Source organism: Megalops cyprinoides, chromosome 25 (genome assembly GCF_013368585.1).
Source record: "Megalops cyprinoides isolate fMegCyp1 chromosome 25, fMegCyp1.pri, whole genome shotgun sequence".
Lineage (NCBI taxonomy): Eukaryota > Metazoa > Chordata > Actinopteri > Elopiformes > Megalopidae > Megalops > Megalops cyprinoides.
This window is the reverse complement of record NC_050607.1, coordinates 4,558,438-4,576,480: the sequence shown is the minus strand read 5'-3', so window position 1 is coordinate 4,576,480 and position 18,043 is coordinate 4,558,438. Positions and strand designations below refer to the sequence as shown.

Genomic DNA, 18,043 nt, shown 5'->3' with positions numbered 1-18,043 from the left:
GACTAAAAAGGCTTGATGGTCCGTACTTCTGGTGAAGAAGCCCAGAGATCCCACAATTTCAGACACATCGTAATTGAAATGTTAAGTGTATCTCTTTGTGGAAATACTCGATTCAAGTGAGTTTACCACCTTTCGCACTAGGCTGTAATTAAAATGTCATCGAGTTGGAGAGGTAGAACGAATGCAGACACTTCAGTTGGCACATGGGTTTAAGGCTCACGACGGCTTGAACTGTGAATAGAACCCAGGGAATAAATATCTCGGGAAATTTGTTTGAGAAACACTATCACCAGGCCAACCGTGGTGAGTCCTTTTATAGCCAATCCTGCGAGCCGTTAACTCGCTAAAATAAAGATCACATCTTATCGGCCTGTTAACAAAGGAAACATTTCAGATTGAGTCATATAGAAAAGAAAACCTCAACTGTCTAATAAGGTTCTCGATCAGAATATGAACCCTAGCCTTCTTGGGACGTGCGGATCTGTCGCTGTCCGTATTGCGTTTCAGTTGCTGCTGAATGCGACCGGGCGTCAAGTGTGACGGAAATCAAAATGTGTGTGCGCGTGCTGAAAGGACAGCTCCCACGCTCCGGCGGGACAGGGTTAACGGCGCACCATTTCCATCATGTCAAGAAACTGCAGAGACGTGTTTGAGTGCAAGAACTAATTCCACAAAAATAACTCAGAAGTCAAAATATTATTTGAGTAACAATATAATAATCAACGGGTTGATAGGACATTGCGGAACCTTTTATTTGTAGGCTGACGTTTACGTTGTCAGACCTGTTGAGAATATAAATGCGCACAGAATATAAATATACAAGGTCATCTAATTCCCCCTAAATCACCAGCAATTGAGTTATGATGCAGCAGGTAGCAAACAAAGTACTATTAATAGTTCATTAAAAAAAAAATCTTTGTCTGCAACCTTGAGTAATACAGCGCGAACAGAAAGTCATTTGCCCATCTGACGGAGTGTCTGAATGAAGAACGCATGCCAATGAACGAGGAAGAAAAGGGTGTGCCGTCGACGCTGTTTCGGGGGGAAATAAACTGGTTTTAAATTGCCAACGTAAATTACGTTGGTTTGATATTCGGACGCTCGTGATGGCCAAGCCCAAGGGGTAAGAGTGTAAAGGTGACATGTGAGTAGTGAGAAGGATCTGTCATTCCCTTTGACTTAAGCTTCCCGGATGGGAAGCGGGGAAGAAAAGAGCGGGGCTGATACGGAGAGCCAGCACTGCACGTTCTCGAAGAGCTCCTGGCTGAGATCATTCGCACGAGGAGAAACGAGAGGAACTCTGACAAGCTGCGAGCTCCTTTTCCCCCCGCTTTATATCACCAGCAACGATGCGACTGCCTGACAGCTTGGCAGAGCTCGCGGAGAGCGGTTTTCCTCAATCACCGGTGACTGTCTGGGCAATTTCGAATGGTATGCTGAACTGCTGATCTCGTTGAAACCAAACTGCCTGTGATCATCGTTACTCCTAAGATACACTGTACTTCTTTATCGAGTCATGTCTTACCCAGAGCGATGGGCAAGATCGATGACAACGAGAGGATAATCCTCAACGTTGGGGGGACCAGGCACGAGACGTATCGGAACACGCTGAAGACCCTGCCGGGCACGCGACTGGCTCTTCTCGCCTCCGAAGCTGACACCCAGTCGGTGTTGGATCAGCTGCAACAAGTCCCTGGCTTCATCGAGTACAACCCGAAGAACAACGAATACTTTTTTGACCGCCACCCGGGGGTTTTTGCCTATGTCCTCAACTACTACAGAACCGGGAAACTTCACTGCCCGGCAGATGTCTGTGGTCCTCTCTTCGAGGAAGAGTTGTCTTTTTGGGGTATCGATGAGACCGACGTGGAGCCATGCTGCTGGATGACCTACCGGCAGCACCGAGACGCCGAAGAAGCGCTCGACGTGTTTGAGATAAACGTGGACAATGGAGAGGGAGAGGACGAAGAGATAAGTAAACGTCTGGGCATAGAAGACGTGGTGTCTCCTGACGGTCATGTCAGTCGCTGGAAAAAGTGGCAACCAGTGATTTGGAATCTATTTGAGGATCCCTATTCTTCCAGAGCCGCGAGGGTAAGGCGCGCCGCTGTGGTTCCCAAGCACGCGGAGAAACGTGGAGAGCGCGTATGGTTCAAGCATTTAAAGTTCCCCTGTTTCGTGTTTTCTCAGGAGAGTGGAATGGAATTCATTTTTATTCTGTCTTAATCAAATTCATTCGATTCATGTACATTTTTACTACCCCCGTCAATGTTAATGCCGAGATAACACGAACAAGTCCAAAAAGCATTCAGTGTCATTAACTATTAAATAACAATTCGCAAGCCATGCTCTCGAGAACAAAGCACCAGAAACGTGGCTTTATTTTGATTCTCTGTTGTTCTTGGAAGCAAATATATTAGCAGAGATTTACATTATCTTTGATTTCACATTTAATATGATTTCCCCTGCAATTTCAACAATGCAAGTCAATGTGCAGACCTGCGCGAGACATTACTCCACCCAGACAGACACGGAAGGTTGCAGAAGGGCGTTTAACTCAAGATGCAATATTTGGAACGAACGCAAATTCACTTGTTAGATGAGTAAAATACGAGCATTTTTATTCGATAAAATGAAAGTTAAACGTTGAAATTAAATTGAGTGTTGAACCGTCGTACCGAGCACAGCAATTAATGGACGCTTCTCATTTCCGAAATTTAATCTGAGGTAATACGTCTATTAATAGTAGTTTATAGAAATTCAAACGGAGGTTGTTATGGAAACCTGTTTTGGAGGAGGCGGTGTGGCTGAAGGGGGTGGGTGTTTTCTTTGAAAGGACTCTAGGTGGTATTTGGAAATAAAATCAACGATGAAAAGGGTAAATATTTATGCAGTGCAGTCTGTGTGTATTCAGACCTGCGTCTCAATCAGTTACTGCTGTTCATCTTTGCTGGTTATCAAGCTGTAATAATAACAGTGATAATGATAATAATAATGCTCTTTATTTGTAACGTTGATGACATTAAGTCAACAACATGTAGAGGTGTACTGACGTGCCAAGGTATGTATCAATGTGAAATATTTAATATTTGTTATTTGCTATACACCAGAATCTGTCCATTTTGACAGAACTACGTCAATATGTTATGCAGTTAGGTGGATGACACTAAATGATGGTGAGACAACACACATTTTACAGTTGACTTAAAAATAAGTCACTGTTATTAAGCACAAGTTACCTGTGCCCTTGGAATTAATCAAGGTCAGCCCGTGTTAGTCTAAAGTTAATTTAATTGCTGTACTCTTAGGTGTTAATTCAGAGAAGCTCTGCTCCACCCCTCATTAACACTCAGACCCCAGAGGAGATCGTAAAAAGCTGAGGTATGACTTTCCCCTCTGTGTCTGATCACCGCTGTTCCCAGAGCGTGTCTTCCAGTAGGCTGAAGAACTCAGAGCTGCAGTGGGAAAACAAATCGCCCTTACATTGACAGTTAATGGCAGACAGCAACATGTTGGGGTTTTGGCTATTTTCAGGACATCCATTCATTCTTTGGGGCTGTCAAGCCTGCTCACCCAAGCCTCCCCATTCAAAGCAGGGTTTATTTATACACAACCTATATAAACCTGGCACCCCAGGGATGAGACAATAATAGCCTCTTCAGGGGCAGTGTGTGCGTAGTGCTTTGGGAGGTTTGGCCCTGAACAAGACGGCCTAACATTGGCCATCTGAGATGACTAAGACGAGCTGTTGGCACCTGCTACACTTTGATATTTAGTGAACACTACCCCCCTGAATAGCTATGACAGATGTCTCTCTCTCTGTGTCTTGTGAATGTGTTTCTGGATTCTCGGATTTCAGATCAGCCTTCACTCAGCCTAACAGTAATTACACTAGGATTGAACATCCATGATTGTACTCTGTGAGAATGAAGAAAATGGCACCCTCGCATTGTCTCTTACTGTCGATGTGATCAATAATTAATTGTTTCTCTAGCTGTCTAATCTAAGACTCGGCCAGCAATCTACATTTTTAACAAGGTGGGACTGGGGAGTTCGACCTTGCCTGACGCACAGAGGATTTTGTGTTTGCAGTTTGCAGTGGCGTAGGCCGATGTTGCCGGAGATTGTGCAAACTTTGGCCCGAGGTCGATGTCTTGTGAGAAAACTTTCTACACAGCGGGAGCAAGAGACAGCAAGTAGAAGTTGAAATGACCCGCCACCTTATCTGGAGCAGGGAGTTCGAAATTGCACTCTTGAAAGGGTGTGTAGCATGCTGTGCTTCACCGTGACTCGTGAACGGCAAGCATGGAAATCCAATTTGGGGGGGCTGCGCTGCCTGCTTCTTTGATTCTAAAGCCTTCTCATGTTATTTCTGGGTTCCTGGCTGTACTTCTGCGTGCGCTTGATATTGCGCTCCTCTCCAGACATCCTTCGCAAAAAACGAGCGATCTTTAATCCTGCTTTGACAGGGTCTTAAGGTAGAATGATGTGGAATTATCCATACGGAAACTAAAATGCTACTTCTAGCTGTCCCTATGCCCCCCCCCCCCCCCCCCCCTCCCCAACACACACAGTATCTGCTGGAGTCAGTTCAAGAGACTTAAGAAAGAAGACTGATACAGAAAGGGCTAAAACAAGCACAAGTTTTTTTTTTTTCATCCAAGAATTAAAATGAACAGGAAGATGAAACCTCCAGTGTGCTGCATGTTATAGCAGACAAGTATTGCGCGGGCCATTACACACAGAGGAGGGCTGTCCAGCCCAGGTGGGACAAACAGATTTGATATTTTGTTTGAGTGTGTTGTCAGCTGGTTTACTGGTGTTGTTCCTCGACTCTCCCACTTTCCAGCTGGATCTCATACAAGACAGGAAACGACGACAGGATTTCCCCAAGGAGGAGCTGCCCATTCAGAACTCAGAGTGATGATGTCATTCACACATTCACAGTGACCACACCATCTACCAGCTTTGTGAATATGATCATTTCTTAGCTGCATTCCAGCCAGCACAACCATGGTATTGTATTGGAGAAAGTGCGAGAGGGAGGAAAATGACAAAGCTACTCTTTGTCAAGAAAGTACTGTTGTGCCTAATAGTAATAACAATAATTAAAAAGAAAAATATACCAGATGGAAGTAAAGATGCATACAGAGGATAACTGAGAGCATACACTGTTTTACAAGTAGATATCACATGCCATAATTTGCTTTTGCTTCCCTCCATAAATATGTGTAGAAATGTGTCTTTTAGTTATAAACACATTTTTTTAAATGTAAACTGCGTGAGGTTGTTTCATTTGTCCATTTAGTTACCCCTGGTGCCATACTGTGATTCTTTCATTAGTAAGCTCCTGATGCGACAGGATTGGTTGTCCTGTCACATGGCAGGGCCATCAAATATCAAAGACAATGACCTTTTCTCTTTCAGTGCGCTTTCATGTGTGTCTTACACAGACAGTGTGGTTTTCCCATTGTTGCAAGGTTGGTTGTAATGCAAGTGATGAATTTACAGTGGGCAGTAGGTGTTTAACATCTGTCAGCATGTCCTGATTGATGCTTGTGAATCATTTGCTTGTGCTTCTAAGCCCACTGATAAATGGTAGCTTTTATGCTTTTGCTAGACACCGATAGGAGTTATTGTACCACTGTATGCCTGTTATTACTATGATGTTGTCTCCAGACAGCAGAAGAATGCATTTTTAATATTTATTCTGTGGTTTGTGTGTGTGTGTGTGTGTGCACGCACGTGTGTGTGTGTGGTAGGGAGGGGGGGTATTTAATATTGGAAGTTATTATTATGGAAATAATTTTTGTTGTCCTTGATGATTAATGTCATGTTTGCATGCAGACGGGCTCAGATAATTAGCTCATCCATTTGTTCCTGGTCTACGGCTTTGGAGCTGAACAGTTGGGTGTGATGGCTTGCAATCACTGAAATGATTTGGTGGTGAAAAGATTTTCTCTCAGGGTTAGAGCTAGATAGAGGCTCCCTTTTAACCCATTGAACAGACTGGTAAGGATCCAGTGTCACATCACCAGTGAATGCATATTTCTGTCATTGTGTAACAGAAAAGAAATCTGAAATCATTGTGGGTAGCTATTATTCAGACCCTCGCTTAATTATGCACCAGTGGAGTTTTCCATTGAAGTCTGCTCTTCCTCTGCTGATTCCAAATTCTGCCTGTGTCCTCCATTGTAAATGTAAACCTGTTATCTGTCTTTTTTTATTTCTGTAGTTATCCACTGTGGGACTGACATGGTAAACCTTTTTCGTTTTTTTGGCATCCGATGTTTGAGTTTCCTTTTCTGGTTCTGTTGCTTTTTACAGCCATATATGCACATTGCACATCGCTGCTGCTTTTTGCCACTTAAGAGGTTAAACCGGTTGCTGTCTGGGTGTCTCTGCACGTTCAAAGATGCTACCTCGGCAGGCTATGCTTGTTGTCATGGCAACATTTCGCTCATGCTTTCCTGTTGTCATTGAAAGCTGCCCGGTCTATGAAACCAATTGATCTCAGGAACTTGTTCAGCCATGAACGTCACTTCTTAACCCTGCAAACACTGCATATTTGATGTGATTGTTTTGTTGGTCACTCCTGTGGACCCCGACAAGCCTCTGTAATAGCTTTGAAGGGGCTACGCAACAGTTATATATAGATGTATACACACAGTTGTTATTATAAGTGTAAACAAATGTTTCTGTGTAATTTTGGAACACATATTATCCACCAAGGAGAGATTTGTATTGTCTTTGAATGAACATTGTTTTTTTTTGGAATGAAATTATCAGTTATCATTTTACACATTCACCCAAAAAACTTGCAGGCAAAACTTTAAGATTTAATATAAAAATGTAGGTCCTGAAGGTTTGGGCTTCCCCTCACAATCATACTGGTCCTACTTATTAACAAACTTAGGTGTCCATTTTAGTGCCTGCTGTTTACTTTGCTGCAAGGGAAAATGCATGCGTTCAGTTTTTACATGAAAATGTGTAAAGAAGTGTAGGCTTTAATTAAGAAACTGATTTAAAACAAATGCACAGCAGGAAGCATTTTATGAGAAGCAGTGAGTAGGATAAGTGTGTGTGTCACGCTACTGGATGTTTGCAACCACTGCCAGTTATTTCAGTGTGACCAATCAGTCATTCCTGCGTTTATTTAGTTTGATAGTCAGGTCATAATTTACGTTCCCCTTCAACAACAGTGTGAAAATAGTACTTTCGTCCTCCATACGCACCGTTTAGATCAAAATTAGGGCTGCTGAGTTTCAGTAAAGCAGCTGAATTTTTCTCTTCGTCTGTGCAATGAAACACATGCGATCCGCAAAACTTGGTGCTAAATTATTTAAATTGCAACGCTTTCTCAATAAATTATTTAACTGAAGACAAAGGTTTTGTACTGAGTTTAGAAGACATAGTCTGTGTGTGTTCCAATGCTTAAATCATGTGAGTTTGGTTTGTGCAACTTGCTCATTTTATGTGTCACCCTGCTTGAATATACTTTCCTTTCAAAACCCTTCAAAACCCTTCCCACTTATGTGGTGCAGCATCTGCTATTCCCTTTCAACATTTTTAAAAGGAGAGAAGAGAGACTCGGGTTTGGTAAATGTGAGAATTGTGAGCATGCGGCTATGATGGCCAACTAATGCATTTCAGCATACTCATGGTTCATCTATGTAGATGAAGTGCCATAAGCATGAGCTGGCCTTTGAAAAGAGTTCCTCTGCGTGGAGTCACAAAACTCTTGCATGTTTTCCTCTCTGTGTTTTTTTTTTTTTCCGAGGTGTGTGCTCTGCAAATGCTTAATATCACTTAACCCCGTTGGTCAAACATGACTGCATGTGGGAGCTGTGGCTGCATGTATAAGAATGAGTTGCTCAGAGACAGTGATGTCTGATAGATTGAACGGCATCATGGTAAAACTCGAGACATGAACTTCCTTGCGAACGTGTGAACACTGGGCCCTTTGAATCTGAATACTTCGGGCATATTCTTTACAGAAAACCTTCAGTTGTTTCTGGGAAAGAACAGCATTTTATTACAGGATAGAATGCATTGGGACAATACAGTAAGTAACTCACTAATCCTGGAATTAATGTTCAGTTAGTTATATCAACACCAGACAGATTTGCAGACAAGCCGCCTAAGCATGTAAAATTGAATGCATCCACCAAAAAGCCACTTCTGTTTCCAGTTGTAAATGCTTATTGACTTTTTCCACTCGCTGCTCAGTGCCAGTTGGAGGCATTGCAAATGAGATTTGATTCACAGCGTGATTCAGCTTTTGTCTGTTGTCGGAAACAAACCCGAGTTAAACTTTAATGGCCGTCAGCTTCAGCGAGGAACGTTGAACTGGTGTGGATGTGGGGCTGACTGGACTTTCGGACGCTGGAGAGAGAGACTGGGTGACTTCTCTTTCTGACGTCTGTTTGTCTCTCTGCAGGGAATTAGAATTACAGCTGCGTTGTCTGAGCTCTCACAGAGGGGTGTGGGCAGCTTCCGTTTCTCAAACAGATGTCCCCATCGCAGACACACCACCCCCCCAAAGAATCAGCAGACACACAAAAAAGCCAAATGTGATGCACACCTCCTGAAACCCCCCTGCCCCCATGCTGGATCTCTAACCAGCTGAACTAGTGCCAAATGGGCCCGTCCGTATTTTTATTTGAGAGCTGTCTTATCACCTACGTTTACGCGTGTGGCAGGATATATGTGAGAAGCGTGCACCAGGAATTCGCAGATCACACATGGCCTTGCTGGTGTGACAGCCATGCAGGTCCTGCTGGCACACTCTGGGTGCATTAGCATTAATGGAAATACCATTTGTGGAGGGGTACTACATTATTGATACATCATTCCTTCTCAAAGATGGAGTGCTTCCCAAGGACAAAGAACTTATTAAAAATGCCATATTTCACAGTGATTCTTTAACATGTGCACTAGATTAAAAGTTGATTAATAAAAGTGATTGTAAATTCACTCATCTTTTAAACTGCCATCAGATCGGTTAGAGGTGAGTGCTGTAATCTTTGGATGATAACTTGGCATAATTTAGCTCCACCATGTATCACAATGTCTGCTTCTGCCCATTTCTGTTATCAGCTTCATTCTGGTGGTTTGTCTATGAGCTGCTTCATATTAAGAGACCTTCAGTGCGATGCTTGCAGAGACGGGAGTATCAGTCATGATCTGTGTCCTTGTCTTAATATTCAATGATCGATCTGTACTGTTTTTTTAGGTTTGTGGGTTGAGAACATATATGGATAACTACACCTATTTCCTCTGTGGCAGTTTACCAATGTGATCTGTTTTTAATTTGCATATCTGATAATTGAGTAGAGTTGGAATTAATTTAATTCAAGTCTCAAACAGAGACCAGATGAGAAATATCAAAGGATCCAGCCATAATGAAATGACACTTGCTTAGTTATCCCGACAAGGTGTTGGTCTCAACATCTGACAGCTGCAGTCATTTGAACAGCGGACAGGAAATTAATTTTCAAATGTAAAACGTTGCCATTGCAGTTCTGAAGATTGCTGTTTTTTTTGAAATGCTAATTGCATGCTTGGGTATCCTCTTGCCTGAGCTTTGTACTTTGAACTCATTTACTGATCATTTCCATGGGTTCAAAGTGGGGACTTTAGAAAAAACAGCCAACATTAATGAAATGTTTTTTAGCATGTGACCCCAGCAACTGTAGACTGTGGTGCTGGTTTAACTTGTGAATGAAACAAAATTGAGCTGCTCAGAGCTGGCAAAATGATTGGTTTGAATTTGGAGGAGATAAATTGGGCTGCATGAAGGCCTTCCTTGCTGGTTATTATCACAGTCTATACACAGTGAATAATTACCTCTACGTATAAACCAACAGGACATCAGGTGTAAATTGAGAGTCCGTATAAAATGTATTTCCTTAATTGTATTCTCGTCCTTTCATTAGGACTCAGATTCAGCCTTACAATGGTAATTAATTAAAAACATCAGAGCCAGGGCCTATGTAAGGTTGACTGCACTCAGGGATGATGATGTTCTGAGGGGTTCTCCTGATGGCCAACATCACATTACCAAACATTCGTGTGAAGCACACTGACATGGTTGACTGGATATGTCCAGTAGTCATAACTGAATGTCAGCCATGGGGTAACTATTGGTGCAGAAATCATGCAATAGATAACGGGTGAACTGTTCGTCTTGTAAGGCCTGTCTCGTGCCAGCAAGGCCCCCATCTAAATATGACCTTTACTCCTTTCTGGCATCTGCTAGCTGGGAACTGTCAGAAAACACATATAAGGGATGTGTGCTGTCAAGTCTGGACGTGATTTAATGCATTTAAAATGGCACCTTTTAGGTGTTCCTGATTGTCTGTGGGCTGGATCTACATTTGTGAAGTGCAGAGTCTCAGACTTATGCCTGGGGGATTGGGAGATACAGAGGGGGCTGGCCCACTCGCACACTTCATTATGTGTTTTGTGCAGGGGTCATCTCAGGTCTGCGTAACTGAAATAGGCAGGGATGTTTTTTTTAGTAATTTCCTCTAACGGGCAGTAATTTGAGAATGTAAAGCAATTGGAGAAGGCAGCAAATTACACTCTGTTCTATATCATATACCACATGAGAATGAGGAAAAAAGTGGTTTTGCCTGAATGAACGTACAGACTCTTGCGTAACGCAGCGTAAACGTTTTTGCCATTTCACGCAGATTCATTCACCTTGGACGTTAGCTTCTGCGTGGAGATATGCTTAGTGCTTGTCTTCTCTCTAGGTTTTCAGGTTTGTCACTGAGGGAGTGGCTGTGTTCAGGTATTCTAGGATATGAGGGCTTTGTTTTTAAGAGCTGTTACTCACAGGACCTCCCACCGCAGATTTAGCAGCCCCTCCAGTAAACAGAACCTAAAATCTGACATTCACCCCCTCCATCCCCACTCCAACAGCTATAAGAGATAATGGAGACTTTCTCCTGCCAGGCCACATGGAGTTGCTTCACCTCTTTCATTCTGGTCCCTTAATTTTGTTCAGCCTTGTGGAGTGCTTGTGCCTTCCAGCTGCATTTGATGAAGAAGGCCGGTTTAGACCGGTCCTCCACGGACCACAGGCGAGCCTTTGGGGCAGGAACCTGTTTTGTTAAGTGCATCGTAGCAGTCTGGGCCAGTTCTCTGGTTGCATGCATTATGGTGCGCAGTGCTCTGGATCGGGTGCTGCCCCCATTAGGCAGATCTTCGAAAAGCGTGTGTCCCATGCCCGGAGGCAGCAAGTTCCTTCCTGCTTCGCATGTCTTCTCCTGACAGCTGCCTCCAAGAGGCAAGCTTGAGTGCGTTTTGCGCTCCAGTGCTTTCAGCCGGCGGAAATCGTGATAGAACGAATTCGGGTGGAGGAGGTCGGGGGTGAGTTCTCCTCTTCCTCATTCAGTCTTCAACGGTCTGCGTAAAGTTTGCTCAAAGGCTGTTCCCGAAGCCATACTTCATCCCCTCTTTTCCCGTGTCTAATGCATGTGTGTGCACAGCGCTTTGTGCAAAAGAGCATGCTGTTGAAAGGAGCATGGGGGGGTTTGTAGCTGGCAGTCACTTCTGTGGATTCGCCTGCGATAAAATCATATTAGATTTTCTCAGATGTCTCGGAGGGCAAAGAAAGGGACAGGAGTTCTAGAGATTCCCTCTGGTTGTGACATGTGGGTGGGGCTCTTCAGTGCAAGTTTGTCAGCCACACACACACACACACACACACACACACACACACACACACAAAATTGAGATCCTGCACAGTCCTGCACATTGAGAGAGGGAGGGATAGATTATAGTGTCTGGGCCAGCCTGGTGCTCAATCACAACCTGCATTGTTGTTCATGGAACATAAGTGTCCACCTCTGGAAGCGCACTGGCCTGAAAAAGACAGTTGTTGTGGGAATAACAGGGTAGCAGCCAGAGTCGGTTTATACACTGTAATCACAGAACTGCGGACTGAAATAAAAGTCTTTCCAATGACCGAAGAGCTTACCCTGTTGAAGTCTGTACTTTTAAAATTTAATGTCGATCAATATCGCACACAATGCATTTCATAGCTGGCACAGTTTCAGTAATGGTTTAATAATGGTGTGATATCTGTGTAATATTCTACTTGATATTCTGCTTGATAGAATAGTTAAATAGTTAGTTTTTGGAGTCCTGTCTTTTCTTGTTTTTTTTTCTTTATCTTTGTACAGTCCAGTTCAGCCCAATTTAAATTGAAAAGGGAAGGTGGCATGGGTTATGTAAATTGACCAATCAGATATTTTTTCCTTGATAAATGGATGAGTTACCTATGAGTCATGTCCAAACAACTGGAGTATTTTTCAAATACGATCGATGCAATGACATGTTCAAAATGAAGCTTTCCTCCATTACTGGGCTGGGCACATTTTTTTTTTTTGCTCAAAAACAGGAATTTAGTTGAAGATATATGTGTGCGCACACATGAATATTTACACATAAACATATAAAAATAATATAAAACAACCTTAAATGCAAACAGGTGGAATAATTTTAAGGAAGCATAAGTGGTGTGTGTTGATAAGAGATGACTAGCATATTTGGAGAGAGTAACACAAAACAGTAGTGTATCTGAGCAGAACCCTACCCTTCCCCGTGAAATAAACTCAGGTTCCTTCTGTGGAAGTACAATACCTTGAAGGTTTGTGCACTTCTACTGTCAGCTGGTGCAAACTGAGTGGTAGGAGAGCTGGCGAAAAGGTGGGATTTGAAGATCACCTGTGCTGTGATAAAACATTGACCCGACAATCAGACAGTGCTCCTCATGTGCTTGAGGGGTTAAACTAAACTATTTGTTGCATTTGCTGAAGCGGTCATAAAGACAGATACAACAGATTTCGCTAATTATTTTTCTAATAATGGAAGAAAAAAAAAAAAACATGACAGCCTGTCACAAATTGTCTCAATATGACATGCCAAATTGTTTGTTGTGGCATTTCATGGGAACTAGTATTATATCTGAGTGGCTGATACTACTTCAAGCAATAAGGAGTTGTGATCTGTGAAACAGATTTGTAACTGGGATGTCATAAGTTCACATACTGGGCAGGGCACTGCTGTTGTGTCTATGCACCAGCTTATTAAGTTGCATCAGTACAGATCCAGCAAGTATAAATAGGTAACATTTAGAATGTATGTGTAGCGATTTGTCTGTGAGGCAAATAAATAATGTAACGTAGAATCATTTAGCGTTTATTGCTTGGCTTACTGCCCCGAGGAGCCCTGAGGATGATTAGGGTGATAAGGTCATGGATGAAGCGGAAAGCTCACGGGAAATATGGTGTTATAATTGTGCCATCCTCTTCTTTTGTAAATCACGGTGTAATCTTGCCATCTACATTATAGATGAATTTAGCCTGCCTGACATTTCAACCCTGGCTAAGTAGTTTAAGGGGAGGGTAGGGCTTTATTGCTGGATCAAAGCTTACAGCCTCTCTAACTGTCTGTTATTCACAAACCCTTACAAAGAGAGACAGAAAGCAATGAAAGTAGGCCATAGAGACTGTAATAGTGTTGACAAAGATGAATAAATACATGTTACAGGAGTATGACATGGTAAAGGCTCCAGAAACTACTAGAATCTGACCAAAGTGCAGAGGATATAAGACACGGATGTAGTGGTCAGAACAGTTGGCTGTAGACTTGGCTGTTGTACGCTGTAAGCTTGGTGGTCTTGCTTTCTCTTGCCTTTCAGGAACTGCTTCGATTATTAAGTTATTGTAATTTTTCCTCAGTCTTTTTCAGATGCATTTGTGGTGTGTGTTGCAGCAGGATGTCCGTGTTTGATAACGGCACACGCGTTTGACATTGACTGCGTTATCTCAAAGACGACCTGACTGAAACGGCGATGACACATACAGTCAACAACATGGCCGTAACACTGATCGCCGGCCTTGATAGCAGTTTGGGGGGCGCCAGGGAGCACAGCTGTTATCCTCTGATATACGTGACTGAATGAGGTCTCCTGTGGTGACATCACAGTCACACTTTCATTCCCCCTTACGGTTGCTCTTCTTCCTGTTAAATGGGCCGACGTGTTCGGCTTCCTGGCACAGAGTCATGTGACCACTCTGGCCCTGGCCTGCAGCAACCTTTCAGCTTAGATCTTTGAAGGGGAACGTCAGGGCTCTCTGAACATCAGTCGGTATCGAGCGAAATTAGAGCATTAACAAATACGAGCAGCCAGGGAAATCTTGCTACTTTTGTACTTGATGTACTTAATTACACAGCAGCATCCCCCCCCCCCCCCCCCCCCCCCCCCCCCCCCCCTTCACACCCCCTTTTTAACAACATTTTTTACTATGGTTCACGCACAAGTTCACTTGAAATCAGAGATTGCATCAGAGACAACTCTTCTCCTATCAGCTTTGACCTCTAGTGGCAAAATTTTATAACTGCGCACCTTTGATTGGGACATTCAAACAGTCCGGGCAAAATTCCTTGTCCTTGGGGTGCAGGTAATTACTGATGATTGACTGTAGCGCTTATCCATGACAGTATATATACATATGCAAGTTTTTTTTTCAGATAAATCAGTTTAAAACTGAGACCCGTTTAGACAATATGATTCCTACGAAGGGAGTTTGCTTTATGTGTAGTCTGCTGATGTCAAAAGCAAAGGGTAAAGAAAGCGCGCAAGATGAAGGCATAATATTGCTGATTTAAATCAAGGCAGAACAGCATTGGCTTTTTCTCAAATAGCATTCCCCTTCCTGTGCCACAGATGCCCTTGAAGAGCGTCCAGGGGGGACAGATTTGTAAATTGTTAATACGAGATGGTAATTTACGCCCACACAGACAGACAGTGTTCCTCTGCCGGGCTACGCAGTGAAAGCCCTGTGTAAATGCAGAAAACCTGTGGAGGAGGCATGCCAAGGGGCAAATGTGGGGAGACAAAGGCAGATTCTGAGCTGTGCGTGCAGCAGAGGTAAGCCTCACCACTTCAGGGGTTTTATCAGGAGAAATCTTTTTTTTTTGGGTCCAAGCTCAAACTGTGCACATGAGAGAAGATGGGCGTTCTTCCGAATATCTGCTGAATGTTTTCGAAAACAAAAAGTAAAGCCTTTTTACTTATGCCTGGTGTTGCACAGGTCGTGCACAGCTCATCCCTGAGCGTGAGATGACAATGCTTGTCGTAGCAAACACAGCACGAGATATCCCAATTGACATTGGCCTGCTGCACAAACATTTACCGTCATTAAAAATGCCATTTAAATGCTGTGATCATAGGACAGTTGTAAATTAGCTTGTAAATAATTATGCGAGGTAGAGAGTAGGTACCTCTGATATAATTTAGTCTGATTTGACTTTGTTAGCCAGTTAATCTACATTGCCAGCAACATCTGTGAAAACAGAAGTGCTATTTTTTGATTCCATTAAATCCATCCATTAAAAAAAGCATTAAAATTGCTTGGAACTTAAATGGGCTTATATAAATAGAATGATGGATTCTCCATGGTAGAAGTGACAGTTGACCACAAATTCTTTGGCACTACCCACCATTTAAAGCTGTTCTGAAAAGGAATGAAGAAAATTCTGAAACTGTGGGAAACTGTTCTTCAAGACATGAATGCTTTAGTCAAGTATGAGCCAGAACTGCGCTGTCACGGGAATCTGTGTTTAGTTGTATGTGTAATATTGTTCATCATAATGGATTCAAAGAAAAAGATGTGAGTAGGTTCAGCAGCATACAATTTATTAAGTCATTTAGGCTTTTGACCTTTCATGATCAATATTCTAACCTGTATCAAGACCTGAGTGTCTCACATCCCTCAGAAACATTATTTTCAATCAACAATCAACAATCAGATGATATATCTTACATTTTTTGTTTGACCGGTTTGATGTCATCATTGCTATTGCTCCACAGGCTAAGTTTGTTTAAAGAGCATCATTTGAATTTTACTCGAGTGGAAAATATTGCCGCTTTTGGGGGTGATTGACTCTAAAAAAATTCACAGCTTTTATTCAAAGCCCTGTTGTGCGAGATATTCTTCGGCATGTGAGAGGATTTATCTTAACGAAAGTGTGCCCGAGCACTAATGCTATCTGGCTTACGCCGTTTCTCACGTCACGGGTATTTTCAAAGTAAATATGGAGGGGAGGTTTTAAAAATGTAGAGTCCCGATCTTAAAGGCACGGTAATCTCCAATTATGTTCACAGGTAGGGAAGGGTATTTTTAGCATCCCCAGAAAGTAGGGAAGGCAGGGTTTCTGAGGGTGAGATGGTTTTTGGAAAGCTGCCACGAGGAGCCTCTTCTCTGGGGCGTAATCCGGTGCAGTACCACCGAGTCTAGCTCCAGGAAAGCCAGTGCCCATCCATCAAAGTGAGGGACGCTGGCCCTGTATCATGGAGCCATTTTAGGACTGACCACACGGCCTGTTCATTACACTGTTAAACCTCCCTTGCAGAAGCTTGCATGATTTTTAAGCTTGGGAGGCTGGATCTCAAATTGCTTAAAGCAATTCAGAAATTGAATTTTTATTTAGCTCTTTTATTTAGTGTTTAGAGCTGTCCTGACATTGCTGGCCAGTCCTACATCAATATATGTACCCACTAAGACGTCTTAGTACAAAGTAGTAGAAGAACATTGTCTCTTCTTGAAGCTCAAATTTATGTGCAGTAGCATTACAATGGCCTTTTTTTGCTGGCTACAATAATATATGATTAAAATGATAAATCAGTCAACCTATATTTTTTGGTCTGTCATTAATTTTGTATATATAGATATTATTTTGGAGTTATATTTGTGTTAAATAGTTTTGATAATGAGATATATTCACTAACTGTAGGCCTTTTGGATCAATATGCACATGAAAAGATTATTCTTCATTCCATACACACGTATAAATAAATGACTGTCATGCTCTCAATCTTCTTCATTTTCTATGGCTCTCAGCTCTCAGGATTTACTAATCAATCGGTGAAAACTGGTGAGAGATAAGTCATTTTGTAAGGTAACTTTTAGGAGCTGGGAAAACGAAATAGGATTCAGTTCTAAAGCACATACTGAAATATCTCCAGCCTCCTTCATCACTAACATCACGAGCCCTCAAAGTTTAATCTCACCACAGGAAAAACAAAGGGGCAAAGGCGGTCTCTCTGCCAGTCTTATCTGAGCGACCGAGGCTATCAGGTCTGAAAAGATATCGCTGTCACGCTGATGCTGAATCAGATGAATTCAGGTAAACAGTTCACCTTTCTGGAGCGTGAAGGTTCGTGCTCCGCTGAATCACGCTGTAATTAAAATCTGACGGTGTGATAAGGTTAGAGAACTACAGCGTTACAGCTAGGCATCTCAGTATGAGGGCACTGACAGCACTGTGTGGGGAGCTACTTTGTCTCTCTCAGGTGACTGAGTTTACCTGCACCTCTCTGCGGGGGGGTGAGGTGGGGGGGGGAGCAGAAAGAGTCACTTATTAAATCCTCACGAGGTGTGTAAACTGTAATCTCAGTGTATTTTAAGATGTTACTCCTGTGAGATGTAGGCTGCTGTGAGTCAGAGCTGGGCACAGTGACAGAAAGAGTGTTACGCCAGGATGTCCCAGCTTCACTAGCGCTAAAGGTCCAGCCCCCACCCTTCGTACTGATAAACACAAGCTTACATTGTTGCATACAACTCAGTCTGAATGTATTTAAAACACATTACATGCTCTCAGAATGCCACGAGGTCGCATATCACGCTCGGTGAATAATTGGAGTAAACTACCCACCACTGAATTTAACGCTGAAAACTCTTCAGCCGGTGAAGTGGCTCTTAAAACAGTGAGATAATAACATAGCTATAGTGCATCAGTAAAGCGTTCCTGAAACTCCCGGCCGTGATTTGATGAAAATGCCACTTTTCCTGAAGCGTTGGTACACAGGCCCTCAGCACGTCTAATGCATTGTATTAAACTTTAACCCACACCCTCTATAGACGATTGTATTACTCAGTAGTTGATTTGCTGAGTAGTTCTCTCGTTGGAAGTCAACTCAGTGGTTGAGTGCTCCTGATAGAGGCTCCATTGCTATGATCCGCAA

General features: G+C 42.8%; 1 protein-coding gene across 3 annotated transcripts in view; it reads left to right on the top strand.

Moving 5' to 3' along the window:
- Nucleotides 1–634: 634 nt before the first annotated feature.
- The window catches only part of kcnc2 (potassium voltage-gated channel, Shaw-related subfamily, member 2), a 58,090-nt gene continuing 40,681 nt past the window's right edge, over nucleotides 635–18,043 (top strand). For all 3 annotated transcript variants that reach the window (XM_036520095.1, XM_036520094.1, XM_036520093.1), the window contains exon 1: nucleotides 635–2,094. In XM_036520095.1, the coding sequence (XP_036375988.1) occupies nucleotides 1,534–2,094 (561 nt within the window). In that variant the 5' untranslated portion in view covers nucleotides 635–1,533. The remainder of the gene's footprint in view (nucleotides 2,095–18,043) is intronic.